Genomic DNA, 16395 nt, shown 5'->3' with positions numbered 1-16395 from the left:
TTCGCCAAGCACGCTTGTCCGTATTCCGGGCATAATTTATGGCCTGGCTAACGTCTACGCCGTAAATTAATTGTCGCGCCCAAATGCGACGAGTGAGCGAGACAGCAATAGGAATAGGAAACCAGCAAAATGGAGTCAATCGAAATAGGCTGAAAGACAGTTGGAGAGTTGGCAAGTGGAGAGTGGAGCGTGGAGTGGCTGAAAGCCAGCTTTGATATATATCTATTCACGAGCTGGCAAATGGCAACAATCTGTTAAAGCTAATTGCCATTGCCAGTTTTTGGCATACGCGTCGTATACGCAAGTGCATGACAAAAGTGCACTCATAACACACACACTTTGAATTAACTTTTTTATGCGTTTTTTAGTCGCTTTAATGCGAGGGATTTAAGTTGGAGTTAAGTGCAACTTTGAGAGGCAAAAAAACAGGAAATGTAAACTGTAAAGCGGATTGTCGAGCTTCGATTAATGTCTGTATTTAAGTGAAGCACTTTTGTGTGTCAAATCATTTAGCCTACACACACACATACAGTACACATATATAGTATAGTCCTACTGTATTTTTGGGTTAGTTGCCGGTGTCGAGTAAATGCTGCTCTCAGCAGTAAAAATGCCTTCGGAAATTCCAGTCAAAGCTGCACACGCCAGCATTTCTTGCTGCCATTGTGTAACTGAATGTGAGTGAGTGGGTGTATGAGTGTGTGTGTGTGCGGCATTGTCAACACACTCGGCGCGTGGCACAAAAAGAATTTATTGTATACTGACGTTAAATATCACCTTTGGGTATTTATTATTGAAAATACATGCTGATGCCGAGAATGTCGAGATGCAGAGAAGCAGTCTTTGGGCTGTTGTCATTGTTAATCTGCTTAAATATTGAAATATTTGGCAGACACAAAACCCAAAAAATCGAGTGAGTGGCAAAGCAACTATGCGAGCGAATTGCAGATGATTTCTGGATTAACATTAAACGATCTGGTTTTCGTTTTTTTTTTGTCGTTTTTAAGAGGACTCTTGACAAGAATTTACGAGCCATATCCGTCAGTTGTCGCCATCGTCGCTGCTGTTGCCATCGTCGCCATGGGCGCCATTCAGCAAGCGTTTATCTGATTTCGTTTCCGCTCTTTGGCATGCTCGCCTATCTGTTTTTTTTTTCATACTCGTACTCGCACTCCTTCTCGTTGTTATTTTCATACGCCCCGTAAGCCCACGCTCTGGTTTTGCGCGCTTGCCAGCGTTGACATGTGATGCGAATGCAAATGTGGCAGCCACATAGTATTCGTCCGTATATTATGCGCAACTGTCAGAGACTGATGCTGAGATTCAACTCAACTCAACGCAACTCAACTTAACTCAACTCGAAGCGACTCTCACACATGTGTTTGTGTTGTTGTTGTACTTTATGCTCATTGAAATGCGACAACGTCGCGACATCATTTCGCGCTGATGCCCGCTCAACAGTGTCAACAGTCAGCCAAAGTATTTTTCTTATTCATTTGAATCGAGGAGCCTAGCCTAGCCTAAAAATCTGACTCATGTCGCAAGTTATGTAAGTGCGTTAAGCATTCATACGAGTAAAAGACAAGGCGGCTTCTACTTCTTATTCTTCAAAAAAAAAAAAACGAACGAAAATAATAATAAATTCCAAGCGCGACACTAATAACATTAGCTCAATGGCAACTATTCGCTTCAGTTTCGGGTCTCAGACTCAGTTTCAGACATTGCGCCTCTGGGTATGCTATAAAAGTGGCGACGCATCAAAAAAGTTTTACATGCGTCACACACACACACACATAAGAGAAAGAGACAGAGACACGCGCGTACATATGTGTGTGTGTCTTTATACGCACTTGAACTTATCGAATGAATAAAGAACAGCCACAACTTTCAGCTTTCAGAAGAACTAAACACAAGTTCACTTGCTATCTCCCTCTCCATCTATCTCTCTCTTGCTCGCTCGACACTAATGCACATTTGCTGAAAATTAAATGCAGCTCAGCGCCATTTAGCAACAATAAGTAATTCGCCCCTGGAAAAGTTGCATGAAAAGCTAAAAAGTTTCCATTTTTGGCTACGCATAATCGCCCAGTAAATCTCAAAAGCACAATTCAATTTCTCTTTCTCTCTCTGTCTTTGTCTCCTTCCCTGTGTTTAATGTTGAGTAATAAAATTGGAGAATATGTCATGGAAAGGGAATTCTAATTGAGTCATTAGCATTAGGTAATTATTCAACACGCACATTCGAGATAAAATCTGAATACACTGTCTAGACTTTAACATACTCTTTAAATATGAAATAAAAACCGAGCTGAAATTTGAAATTGATTTCATGTTCATTTTTGATTTACTTCATAAAAATAATTGCAGTAATTTCAGCAGACTGAGATTGAGTTTGCGAATTGAAATTTGAGCAAAAGTTTGCATTCATTGAAATACGAAAAACAATACCGTCTGCCTCAGAGTGTAATTAAATACACCTTTGAGTTGTTACAGCAATTAAATTTGACATATTAACAGCAATGGGAGAAGAATGTGTTTTGGCCATTTGCCTGTCTAATTGCCAGCAATTTAGTTTAAATATATGTATAGAGAATGAAAAGACAACACATGTTAATCAAACGAAACCTCAATTTCATTGCTGCGCTCAGTTTGAGGTCGAAGTCCGTTTTTGTGAGCTGCTGCGAAGATAAACTGCATTTAACATTACAAATATTTATTGCATTCGAAAGCTGGGGCAAATCTCAGTCAGCCAGTCATGGTGGGCTATCTTCCAGCATGTGGAAATCGGAAACACTTTGGCAACATAATCGATAGTTCAACATATTTAAAAGAGCTGCACTCTGCGGCAGCTGAGTGGCAGCATCTCCAACTCTGTCTCTCTTGCTCTATCGTCTGCTGCAGTCTAGACAATTTTGTGGCAAGTCAACAACGTATCTCGAGTGCAACGGCAAGCAACGTTGCCACTCAATGCGTCAATGTGTGTTGTCAGGCGCAACTTAACCTTAAGTGCTGGGATCATGAAAAATCCAAGGCAAGTCAAGACTTAACTGGCATCTCGATTCGACCGCTTCTGTTGCCATTGATTTGTGCTTCACATGTGTGTGCTTAAGCAAATAAAAACTTTTAAGTAGCTGATTGACTATTGAAATATCCTATAACAATGAAATTCGATAACAATTTAAATAGGTGAACAGAAACAAGAGAGAAATAAATGCTTTAATCGAAATGTGTGCAGCAGCAGTTATCTCACTCTCACACTCTGCTGATCGCATGTTTCGCTGTTAACAGCTTAAGTGCGAGTGAGAGCAGGATAGCTAACTGTGCTTTACGCTGCATAAATAGCGTGCTGTTAAAGCTTTGTTCAATTGAGCGTTGCTGTGATTGAAGCCCCTTGTGGTAGCTTAGTATTAACAAGTGAAATCAATAGGTGCATTTTAGCACATTAGTAGCAAATCAGTTTAAGTAAATAGAGCAAGCCAAGAACAGTTAATAGACACACTAGTATTAAATAGCATTGATACTACAAAAGTATTCATTTAATTAATATATACTATAACAATTAGTAGTTAATTAGTAATAATCAATATTATAATTGTGTTGTTACGGTATTAAATTGTACAAGTTTTGCACAACTTTTTATGTATTTTATTTATTTTTTTTGAATTTACAATTAGTGCAAAACCCCAAAATAATTTACAATTTCCACAATATTTTTAAATATAATTTTGTATTTACAATTTTGTACTTTACAAAATAATTACTATTAACATATAACAGCTATAACTTCTAATATTACAAGTATTATAATTATTTTCTATTTGCTATTAATTTATATATTTTTAACATTACTCTAATCATTATTACGTTTACTTATTATTGTCAATATTACTTAATGCAGTTTAAGAAGACTTGCGCTTACGCAATATTATTTGAATTACTTTTTATTTATTTACTTACAACTAGTACTGCTTGTATTACTTATTATACTTGTATTATACGTATTATTTATTATACTGTGCACTTATCTTTTACAATTCAATATGATTTAAAACATTTTGTAAAGATCTTGCGTATGCGCAATACTGTTACTGTTACTATTATTATTAGACATATTATTCATTTTTCTGTGCTATTTATTTTATTTTTTACAATTTAATATTATATGATTTATATTAAAATATTTCACAACAGTTCCAACAGGTGAAGCAACCTTGTGTTTACGCAATGCTATTGCTTTAGTATTATTAGAATTAATAGTTGTACTCTTATTACTTGGTATTGCACATATTATTTATTTTCTGTGCATTTCGCTCTTACTAATATGATTTATTTTAAAGCTTTTTGGCACATTTCCAACCGGTGAAACAACCTTACGTATACGCAATACAAATTGTCATTTGCCAGCGTGAAAGTGTTGTATATATTTTCTGCAGCAGTGAAGGGGAGCAATGCTGTAGAATGACAGTGAAGGGAAACTAGTGGGACAAGTGTGATTGATTCTTAAGTGTGTTTAGTTGGGCAACTGATTGATGGCAGCACAAAAGCGCCATCAAGAGAATGCTTATGGACTTAACAACCCCAACTCTAACCCCAACCCCAACAGCAACTACCTTGCAACCCCTTTTCGCTGTTGTTGTGCCACTGTGCTGCGTTGTTGTCTGCTGTCTGGTGCTTGGTGTCTGCTTCCTCGCTTTTGCGATATACGATGCTTTTCGCTGTGCTCTTTCTGTTTGCCATACGTGATATCTGGCTGATAGTTTACTCTTGTCACACAGAGCGTATCACTAATCATGCCGTTTGTTTGCTCCTCTCAAATGTTTACCCTTGATTTGCATAAACAAAGCGCTTTGCAATGCATTTAGCGCTCAATTAATGTGACCCTTTCACTAAAGGGGGAATTTCTCTCTGGCAGTCACATTCAATATATATTTAGCTATAGCTAATGCTCCTGCTCCCGGGTTTCCATTCGATCTATTATAATAGGAACGCATTTGGCGACGTTCATAAATTTTGGCGTGCGTTATGTAAACTCGTTGGTAAATTTTCCACCACATTTGCTAATTTGGTGAAAAGCCGCGCTGCCCGCATAAAACTGGGTATCGAGTTTGGGTTGTGAAGTTGTGGCATTGCCCATGCATCATGTCAATTTGTAGGCATTGCCTTTTGCTGTTCGCAGCGTTTTTGATTAAACGCACTGAAAGCCAAAGCCCAAAATCTGACAACACCAGCTGTTTTTCCTCTTGTTATTATTGTTGTTGTTGTTGTTGCCTTGTCTGTTTCTGTTTAGTTGTCGCTCTGTGTGTGTGCCTGATCGATAGCAAAGCGGATGGAAACAACAACAGCGACAAGTTGTGTGCCGTTTTTCCACCAGCCGCATCGTTAATTTGCTCAAACATGAGCACGCAGCAAATTTTCCATGCATAAACTTAAAATTAGCGCCAGTTCGAACACACACACAGAGAGACATTTGTTTTGCAGGGAAATCTTGGCACTCTGGTCATAAATTTCATGCCCGCTGATAAACAATAAATTAAGTTCAGCTTCAGCCAAACATGGCACGTATTTATCCGACGTCGTTGACGTTGCCGCCTCACGAATTTTCCACGCACATTTCCACGCCTCCAATCGCCACGCCACACACACCACAGCACACACACACACACACGCACACACCACCACATCACACACAGCGCAACACGCATACGTGCAAAATTCCAAAGCTAATTTCGTTGGCCATGCGCCTGCTCTAGGCCACTTTTTTTCTATACACGATTTCGGGTATTAGCCTAACGTTGTCGAGTTTATAGCCAGACCCAAACTTCTCCACCCCTCTTTTCAGTATGTGCTTGCTTTCTGTGTTCGTTGTTCTCCTGTTGCCTTCCAGCAACTGAGCGCACACATTCAATTTGTGTTTTTTTTTGTGCCCCTCTACTGTTGCATTGAAGCGACCAATTGAGCTTGCACCATTGCGAAATATACAGCATAATTAATATTACCCGCCGAAATCTAGCTTGCTGCTGGCCATCTTTAATATGTGAACCATTTACGAAGAGAGTTAGCTGAACATTTTTAATTAAAATTGGAAGTGCACTAACCTTTTCAATAAAGTTCTCACTGTTGTTTGATATCAAATTAAGTAAAAGATTTTAAGTCCCCTTTGCAGTATTAAATAATTAGTTGAAAATAGAAATAGCAATGGAAATAGAAATAGAAATAAAGTTTACTAATGTCATTTTATACCCGTTACCCATAGGGTAGAAGGGTATTATAACTTTGTACCGGCAGGAAATGTATGTAACAGGTAGAAGGAGGCATCTCCGACCCTATAAAGTATATATATTCTTGATCAGCGTCAACAGCCGAGACGATATAGCCATGTCCGTCTGTCCGTCTGTTCGTCTGTCCGTCCGTCCGTCCGTCCGTATGAACACCTAGATCTCAGAGACTATAAGAGATAGAGCTATAATATTTTTTCGACAGCATTTGTTATGTTTGCACGCAGATCAAGTTTGTATCAAATTTTTGCCACGCCCACTTCCGCCTCCGAAATTAAAAAAAATCAAATAACAAGCTAGAATTGCGAATTTTGGTATATACAATAATAACTATAGTAGTTATGATTGCTGAAAATTTGGTTACGATCAGATAAAAATTGTGGAAGTTTTTAAAGAAAAACTTTTGTATGGGCAAAAGCGCCTACTTACTAGGGTCTGAGTTGCTTTGGCCGACAATCTGTTACATTGTGCCGTCTATTGTATATTTTGAATGGTGTACTATATCGATATTGCAAATATACCATTTGGTATACTTTTAGTATTTTTGCAGTATATTCGGTATATTTTGAAAATGATACCGCAATATTTTGCTTTTATTAAAAATGGGTAGCGGGTATCTCACAGTCGAGCGCACTCGACTGTAGCTTTCTTACTTGATTTATTTAAAAACATTCCATACATTCCTTCATAATATCTTAGAATAAAAATAGTTATATTTATTAATATTTTACTATTTTTTATTTGTATTTTTAAATAAGAAATATCTAAGTATTGATTAATTATTGATAATTATGCAATAAATAATAAGAACATCGTTTTATTAATATTATATTAAATTTCGTTTAATATAAAATAAACATTCCCAAGCTTTCTCTTCAAAGTTAGTAAAATATTCTATCATTTAGGCTAATTTTCTCCCGTCAATTTTGCCATCAAGCCTCTTTATCCCACAAAAATATTTTCAAACTCCATTTGTATTACTTTAGACATCAAAGCGAAATACTTTCCTTTACCGAATTTTCTCAGCTTGCCAATTGTTAATCAACAATAAATACTCATTGCCTATAAGCAAAAGTAGGGATTGCAGCATTAATCTTACGATAGACCTTTGCTCACAGGACACGAAGCAGTTTTTAACTTGTTCTTTCTGCTTTGTTTCTCAAGATATCAAATAGCAAATTAAATATGCAAATTCAGTTTTAAGTTTTCTTTTTTGCATTAGTTCGTTCGCCTTTTCGCTTTCTGCATATCTGCAGTGTTGCGCTGAAAATTGCTCTTCTTTTTGTTCAGTTTGCCTTTTCGGGATATATATTTTGCTAGTCTTTTTGGTTTTCTAGAATTATCTAGACTTTAGGATACTTTGCATATTGCCGCGCTGCCACAAGCAGAGCTAAGCGAATGGGGCACGTACAGAAATGTTGCGGGCGCACATTAAATTTAACTTTGTGTTCGAATTTTCGCAGTAAATCGTAAAATTTGTCATGCCCGACCTCGTCACACCATTTTCGGCGTGCCCCATGCTCCATGCTCCGTGTCTGCCACCCGCTTGCATCCTGCCAGCTTGCCTGTTGCCCTGTCCTTCCCTCTTTGCTGCCGCTGCTGCTGCTGCGTACGCATGTGGCAAAAGTTTTGCGTATGTTTTGCCTTTGCTGTTGCTCTTTCTCTCTGCCTCTTTTGCGCGTGCTGAGCTTCAACTTTCTGTTTTCTTTCTTTTTTTTTTTTTTTGGTGTGCTGTGTGCCGATTTCGTTGCGTGCTTTTGGGCGCGTGCGGAAAAGGAAATGTGCAACAGCAGTTTTTCGTATTCGGGGGCGGGCGAAAAGTCGTAGCATACTTTTGCAAGAGCATTGTACATTTCAACTGCTGCCATTCGCATTGAGATTGCCAAACCCTTTGCCTTTGCCTTCCCACTTGCCACTCCAGCAATCCAGTTCAAAGTTCGATAAACTGCTTGCCCCTTCAACGTTGCCTCATTCAATTATTCCTTCTCTTACAGTTGGCTGCATGCGATGTACGCTGATTTCCACACTGCTTTGATCTGCTCAACTTCTGTCTGTCTCTTTGCTCCCTTTCTTTGCTTGTATTGATGAACTTATTTTTACCAGCTTCCTATAACAAGATTCCTTTTGCTCTTGTCCTGTCTTGTTCTTGCTCAACACGCTTATCTAAGTCGCGTGCTGCTCTTTTTTGGTCGACTTTTGTTGGCTCTGCTCAAACTTTGTACATAGTTGAGAAGCCAAGTCAACTTTTCGATTTGATTCCGCATTACATAAGCTGCCAACTGTCCTAATAACCTTAAAGTCTTTGTCTCCATCTCTCTTGCTCTCCTCCCTACTGCTCACCAGTTGAATACCTCTTGGGCAGCCATATTAATTTTCAATTAAATTGCGTTTCATATTGCTTCAGTTGTGCGGCCTGTTTGTTAATGCCGCATCAATCCTAGCTCTGAGCCCAAAAATGGACACCAAAAAAATGACCAAAATGCTTTACAAATTAAGCAAAAATGCTAACGAAGACCCTATGCGACTAAGAGTTACCCTAGAGTATAGTTCAATAAATATAGAAATATCTTAAAAGCACATATTAAGTATACGTAAAGCAAACTGAGTGTATAGTTTACATACTTGCATTTTATTGGATTCTATTTTAAGTAACTAAAGAGTGCGTTGTTTGAAATATATTGCGCTTCCAGTGAAATGCTACTTTAGGGCCACTGATAGAGCTTTGCAAATAGTTTGCTTAGCAAGATGTAAACATTGCAACAAAGATAAATAAATTTGCATTTGAATTTTCAATATGTTGTTGTTTAATACTGTTGCGTATGTTAGACCAAAGCTGCAGGGTTCCGGTTTAACACACGTCTGAGCATATATATATATATATAAAATATATATATACAATCCACTCTGCGTGGCGTATGCAAACTGAACTCAACTGAACTGAACTGAAACCCAACTGAAGCAGAAAGCATAAAGCATGGTAAAAAAAAAAGCGAACGAGCAAACAAACAGCAAAGGGGATATAATTGTTTGTTGAAGATTTTTGTGTTTTTCTGCTGAATTTTTATGAGAATTTTATTACTTTTCAGTTTTAGCGAGGCAACAAAGCACCACACACACACACACACACACACACACACACACACACACACACACACACACACACACACACACACACACACACACACACACATACATGAGCATTCACACATACATTTTGTGGGCCTTTTACCGAACAATGAAAATGAAAATAAATTTCCATTTGGCACAAGTTTTTTATATTCGCCGCAATGTATGCTATAGCAATTTCACACTCTCGCTGTCCTGCTCACCCATTTATGTTTTCTCTCTCTCTCTCTCTTACTCTTGCAGGCTATAATGCTGCGATAGCACCAACGCCACCAACAACAACAACGACAACTGTCTCACCCTCGAATCTGTTGCCCTATTTCGACTTTGATGTGCCACGCAACTTGACCGTCACCGTGGGCCAAACAGGATTCCTGCATTGCCGCGTCGAGCGACTGGGGGATAAGGATGTGAGTAGCACACACACTTGGTAACACACACACACACACACACACTTGGTATAGTTTAATTGCTGCTTGTTAAACCAAAAGACGGGCATTCAAAATATGCTTATTGCTTACATTTAAAAACATAACAAGCATATGACAAAACATACCCATTACCATGGCGATAAGCAGGGTAAGGTAGGGAAGCACTTACCCATGGAGATAGCAATCTACTTGCATTTTCGCAATCAGTTTCTTGGTTTGCTTTTGTCTATATAATCAGGGGTCGAGCAGCTTGCGTTGCCAGCTCTAAGCAACATTTAATGCTTTACATATTTCAATTTTGCAGGGTATCCACAACATTGTCATAGAGATAAGCAGTGGCAGCAGTTGTAGTAATGAAAGTATGCCATTATTATAATTGGAATTTAGCATCTGCATTAAGTACTGACTAAATCTTTTCTTTTACATATTTGGTCTACCTCAAAGTAAACAAACGACAATTCATGATAACCCAGGCTTAAGTATTTAGAACACAAGAACATCATGACGGATTTATCAGCCTTTTCTAGAATGTAGATTTAAAAACAAAAATAAAAATTTTAAACACTAACTAACTAACACTCTTAGCTCCTTAATCAGTGAGCAAGATGTATTTTTTCAATATTGTGATAGAATTTTCATCACTGAATTGATTCATCCTCTTATAAAAAAAAGAAAAAAAAAAATGAATAGTAAAATGTTAACTTGTTAGTACTATTCATCCATTATCTAAATTATACCGTTTCAACTTTTAGTTTACTTTAAAGTAAATAAGAGACAAACCAAAATAGCTGAGCTAATAGTACTTAGTATAGAATATGATCATTTTACCAGCTTTCGTTAAGGAATAGTAAATGGCAAAGACAGAGTATTTCTTAACTGCAGAGTATAGAATATGCATAACTAAAGTTATAAAAAAAAAGAAATAAATGCAGAACTGCTAACTTTTTCTTTTTAAACAAAGTTATCCAACAATCTTAGCTATTAAAGCAATAAAACGTTCTTGAGTACATTCAGCACTCTTCGGATTTACAGAGTATAAAGCTAGCCGGCTACACTCAAAGTGAATAACGGATGCATCAATTAAATCCACTGAGCTAAGGTTAAAGGGTATGGAATTAGCTGCTGAGTGCCAAATGAATATGCTAAGAGTCTTTGCTTTCAATTTGGACTTAGTCCATGGCGAAAACGCAGCCACACAAGTACACACACACACACGTAAGCAAACACTCACACAGAGGGGAGCACACATGCCTATATGAAAATGGTACAAGGGATTTTGGTGCGATTTAGGCTGAAAACGTTCAATCATTTGGGCTGACATAGTCGCGCAGTGATTGCCTAACCAAGGCCAGAAGCAGCATGAGCATGATTGAAGGTCGTCGAGTTGTTAACCCTTCACAAAATATGCAGAGGCAATAGAGGCTGTAGAAGGGAGTCTGTGTAGGCACTCGGCACTCTTCACTCACCACTTGGCACTAGAGACTGGCCAGTTTGTGACGGAGGCGGAGGCTGAGTTTGGGGGCGTGGCATGTAATATGTCAACATCAGCAGCAAACGGCCCACGCAGTAGCAATAGAGCTTTAGGGCGCACACAAAGGCAAATAGATGCGAAGAGTAGTCGAGGAAGGGAAGAAGGGGAGGAACTGAAGAACACGTTGCTGGTGCCGATATTAAATACCTACTCTTTGTGGGAAGAGCTGAGGCGGGCTTATGCCAAATTACTGCTTGATTACGGGGGCTGCAGCCATAGCGAAAAATGTGCCACAGAGAACGAAGCAGGGTGCACGACTAACAAGACAGGCGACAAGCGAGCTGAGTGAATGTCCTGCTCATAGCCTAACGAGTGACGCAGCATTCGCAGGCAGGCAGGCAGGCAGGCAGCAGGAAGCGGAGGCGGCAGGAAGACAGCTCAGCTAAGGCGAAATGACTAATTTATGAGCCATCAATCACGTGACTGGCTATGCCATCAGCCATTTGACGTGAGCGCATTGCAGCGCAGGAGGCGAAACGTTATCAGCTTTAATTTGCACGAGCTCATGCCGGAAACGGAAGTTGTGCGAGTTGCTGTTGCTTCTACTGCTGCTGCTGCTGAGAGTAGGAAGCAGTCGAAGTGCAGACACGCACCGACGAACGTTGTAGACGAGTGGCTAAAACTTTCAGCCTTTCTCTTGGTAAGAAGAGTTCATTAAAAGCATTGGCAAAACAATATTAAATAAAGGACACTCAAAATGAACGTCAGAGCGAGAGCCTTGCCCTTGAGTCTTAATTACAAAACTGAACTCAACTGAACTCAACCCCGCGCTTCTAGTCGCCATTGCCCTCGGCCTTGAGGCTGTCCTCCTCCTGGCTGTTTTCTGTCGCCTGCTTGAGCTGCTCCCCCTCAGCAGCAGCAGCCTCAGCATCTCCGTCAGACGTCAGCGTAGCGCAATCTTCGGGACTCTGGGGACTGCTGCACAGCATCGCCAGCTCAATGGCCGCCTCGGGTAGCGCTTGGGTCAGGGCTGACTTGGCTGCAGTTGAAGCTGGCAGCGGAGGCGGAGGCGGCGGCAACGAGGTGACACTTGAGTTGGCACTGGAGGTGGGCGTGACAAAGGTGGGCTGTGAGGAGCGCGGATGCACGTCCTGCTGATCATGGTGGGTGAACATGGAGGCGGACACCGAGGCCGCATCCACAATCAAGGGCTGCACACGATTGGGATTGGGAAAAGGTCGCTTGTTCTCCAAGATGAGCTTAATGTCACGCGCCGATTGCCACCAGCTAAGTGCAAGACATTAAAGTGGGCGAAATTGAAACCAGGGCTGCTTACCGATACCAGGGCGTCAGTTGCGATTTGACCAGCATGTAAACATTGGCAAAATAAACCACAATCTGTGTGGCAATTGCACCTTAAAAGATAATCAAAGAAAGATTGCGCATACGTACCGTCATCAGCAGAAAGAAGAGCATCCAGGACTTGGTCCAGAGCTTGCTGACACCCCAGGACTGTGTGTTGAGCGCATAGTACTGAATGCCCACCAGCAATGTGCCAATAATGCCAAATGCCACCAGTGTCAGCAGCGAGAACATCTGGCAATCCTCCTGCAACGCCCGACGACTCATCGCACGTGAGTACCACAAACGCAGCGATTGCAAGCAGGTGTATCTAAGGGAAGTTGCAACAGCAACAGTTACAACGGTAAATCGCAATTAGAGTAAGCAGCGGCAGCCAGTTTGTCAGCTTGAGAGTTCACTGATTAAAACTCTGTCTCCGTCTCTGTCCCCCGTCTGACTTTTATTCACACCTGGCGACTGCGGCTCAAAGTGCAATCCACGCTGATGAAGATGAAGGGCGGCTGTCAACTGACGAGTCGACTCGACTCGAGTTGAGTCAGCCGTGGGGCACTTTGAACTGTTGCCACTTGGTTAGCCGGTTTCCCCACTCTTGCACTTACCGCAATGTCTGCTCCGTGTTGTAATGAAACTGGCACAGTTCACAGATCGTGCAACGCGATGTGCTAATCCAGCGCTCCAGGCAATGCACGTGCACATATGACAGCGAGCCTTTGCACAAACACGGCGACACCAGTCTGTAAACATCAACAACAAAAACAACAACAAGAGTAGCAACAAAACAATAACCATAACGACAACAAACAATAGCAGCATCAACATTAAAAGCGTGGATTAAATGTGCGGACAGATGAGCAAACAGGCAACAGTCAACATCAGCAAGCAGAAAAGCAGCAAGCAGAAGCTAAAGCATCTACTTCATGTTCTTTTTTATATAATTTATATAAATATAAATCTCTGCTACACATTATATAATACTTATATATATATATATATTGCAATGTAAATATAGTTTAACAAATGGCATTACGCTAATTTTATTAAAATGCCACGCAATTAATTTGGCGCATTTTGCGGCTGCACGCACAAATTGTAATGTCATTTGTTATACCCTATAAACCGCAAACGATAAGGGTTTGATAGTTTCCGAGAACAAGAAATTAATTAAAATTTAAAACTAAATTTAGTAGTAGCAAAGTCTAAAAAAGTCTCGACAAAATAAATAAGGAAAGGAAAATTAGCATATTGATAAAGATTTTAATTAGGAAAAGTAATTTAATAAAGTATATGAAAAATATAGTAAAAAGTATTCACTAACCAAAATTAATAATAAATTATGTATAAAAAATAAATTAAATGGAATCATTAAAATTATTATTAAGCAAAAATATAAGCAATTAGTATAACCAATATATATAATAAAGTATTAAACTCTATTAAATTATATATAAAAGGTAAAAAATTGATGTTAATATGCATCCATTAAAATTATAGATAAATTATATAAAAATCAAGTATACGTAGTGTTGGCATATGCAAGCAACAATGCTTAAATACAAATGTAGTTGCTGGATATCACTTAGTCACGCAAACTACAGCAAAAAATGCTAATTGCAATCGATGGATTTATACGCTATATATACGTGTAGCTTAACTTTTGCACTCACAGTTCGGGATTATCCGCATTGTGGCAAATGCGACAGACGAGCGAGCCAATCGATGGCACCGAACCGCTCGAATTGGACGCCTCATAGTCCAGGTTGTTGAGGTTGTTGCACTGTGTGGCGCCATCAGCAACCGAGCGACGATGCTGCTGCTGCAATTGAAGCTTCTCCAACTCCGCTGTCACATAACTTTTGCTGTTGCCAGCAAAGATTTCGGTCGCACACGAGATATTTGCTGCGGCCAGAGCTGCCTCAGTGCTGGACAATTGCTGCTCGCCTTGGGTAGTGGCCGCACTTTGTGGCAAGCGCATGAACTGCACATTGGGCTTGAGACCCAGTGTAATGGAGCAGCCAGCCTCCTGTTCGACAGTCTCGATTGCATCTGCCTGTTTTGTGGCTGCTTGCAGCGCGATTGGCATGCGACTGTCGACCGCAGAGTTGATGCATGTTTCGACGATGATCATAGCAGGCGGTGTATCGTCCACGCTGCTGTTGTTACACTCCTCAATTTCCAGCTCTAGCGTGGTGTCTGGCTTCAGTGAGTTTGGCTCCAGTGTATCTCGAGTGGCATCTGAAGGGGATGAGATTAATAAGCATGAAGTATACGAAGTGAGTGATTTTTGACGCACCAAATCTCTCGCCCTCCATGGCTCACGAGCAGGCAAACTTATGGTATACAAAAATCAACCAAAATTTGAACAAATTTCTCATGTAAATAGTCAGACTTGTAATTATCACAGTATGTATGTGTGGGTGAATCGATGTGACATTAGTCAAGCAAATCGTGGGCTGCTGTGTTCGATAGAACCGAAAAGTTGCTCGAAAACAGCAAACAAAAAAGGGCAAGCATTAATTGTAATTGACAGACTGGAACCGCGCGCTGTCACCCACAGCAGCAGCTGCTCCCCTGCTGCTTCTCCTCCTGCTCCTGCTTCTCCTGACCATAAACTCAAATTGAAAGTGTAGCAGTTACGCCAAATAACTTTGTCGTCGCACTCTCGCCATTACTCGACTACCTTACCTTCCCTTCAGCCGTGCTTGGGCTATTGCACTCGAGAAGTCTGTCGAGTCTGCTGTTTGGGGTAATTTATGCTTGCGCCGTTAGTTCGTTAGGTTCTCCCACTTCAAGAGGGGGAGAGGAGTGTAGAACATCTCTACTGTCTGTGTGCCCATTACCATACCAACTGCTGCTGCTTCTCTTTGACTTCACTTTTTGTGTTTTTCGTTTTTTTTTTTTTGGCCTGCTTTTTCGCTCTGGCTTTTGGCGTGTGCGTTGAGTTGTTTTTATGTTTTTTGGGCGCCGGAAGCTGCTTGAATCCGCTTGTTCAACTTGACTTCACAGGATTGTCCGTTCTCTTCGTTGATTTATTGCGCCGTGGCACCCAACGCCAGCCAATGTTTCGAGAACATTTTCTCATAAGCGCGCCCCCAACAACAACAACAACAACAACAAGAACAGCAAGATGAACACCCGCAATTTGGTCATGTTACAGCAACAACAACAATAACACCAGAGAAACCAGTGAAAAAATAAACTCTCAAATACTTGTATAAAAAATACTGACGAAAACAGAGAAAAAAAGATGCAAGGGGATTTTATGTGTATATCAAAGAACAAAAGTTTAGCCAGCGAACCCTTTTTAATGCCATGGCCGTTGTTTCTGACGCGTTGTCCCAAAATCAGTTAACAACTTTGTTTACAACGCAGCCCCAAAAAAGCGAACTGCTGCTGCTGTTTCTGCTTTCTCGAAACTCTCAAAGTTAAAAGTGAAAGAGTTGAAAGTTGAGCCAGGGAGTTTTACCAAAGTTGAAGACTTCATTTGCTTATTGTCTGATAATTGGGCTAAAATCTGGTGTCGATATTTAAATAATGCTCAAACTCTGAACAAAAGGTTAAATGGCTCAATTGAAGCTTACATTAGGTGAATGCAAAGCAACAAACAGAAAAGGAAAATATTTGAAATATTTTATGGAAAATAAGTCGACATAATTCTTTTGCAGTGTGGTCAATTAATTTATGAATTATGAAAAGAAAATGTTTGACATGCTTTATGCAAATTGCCATCCAA

At 40.1% G+C, this 16395-nt stretch overlaps 2 protein-coding genes across 3 annotated transcripts in view; one reads left to right on the top strand and one right to left on the bottom strand.

The window, feature by feature from the left end:
• The window catches only part of LOC132790373 (zwei Ig domain protein zig-8), a 77613-nt gene that overhangs the window by 36824 nt on the left and 24394 nt on the right, over positions 1 to 16395 (top strand). For both annotated transcript variants that reach the window (XM_060798870.1, XM_060798869.1), the window contains exon 2: positions 9645 to 9811. In XM_060798870.1, coding sequence (XP_060654853.1) covers positions 9645 to 9811 — 167 coding nt within the window. The remainder of the gene's footprint in view (positions 1 to 9644; positions 9812 to 16395) is intronic.
• On the bottom strand, positions 11995 to 15097 carry LOC132790371 (uncharacterized). The gene is made up of 6 exons (XM_060798868.1): positions 14956 to 15097; positions 14330 to 14897; positions 13265 to 13399; positions 12756 to 12975; positions 12640 to 12701; positions 11995 to 12590 (listed from the first exon to the last, which is right to left on the bottom strand). Exons 1-6 carry the CDS (start codon positions 14972 to 14974, stop codon positions 12137 to 12139), a joined length of 1458 nt encoding a protein of 485 aa, XP_060654851.1. The 5' UTR covers positions 14975 to 15097; the 3' UTR covers positions 11995 to 12136.

This window comes from Drosophila nasuta, chromosome 3 (genome assembly GCF_023558535.2).
Source record: "Drosophila nasuta strain 15112-1781.00 chromosome 3, ASM2355853v1, whole genome shotgun sequence".
NCBI lineage: Eukaryota > Metazoa > Arthropoda > Insecta > Diptera > Drosophilidae > Drosophila > Drosophila nasuta.
Note: the sequence above shows the minus strand (reverse complement) of the source record. Positions and strands in the feature narration are given on the sequence as shown.

What these genes read in the sequence shown, in the direction of transcription:
- LOC132790371 (XM_060798868.1), bottom strand. An exon ending in TCTTCTTTCTGCTGATGACG is followed by an intron (nt 12,702 to 12,755) that starts GTACGTATGCGC and finishes ATTGCCACACAG; the next exon opens with ATTGTGGTTTATTTTGCCAA. An exon ending in CAACTGACGCCCTGGTATCG is followed by an intron (nt 12,591 to 12,639) that starts GTAAGCAGCCCT and finishes TCTTGCACTTAG; the next exon opens with CTGGTGGCAATCGGCGCGTG.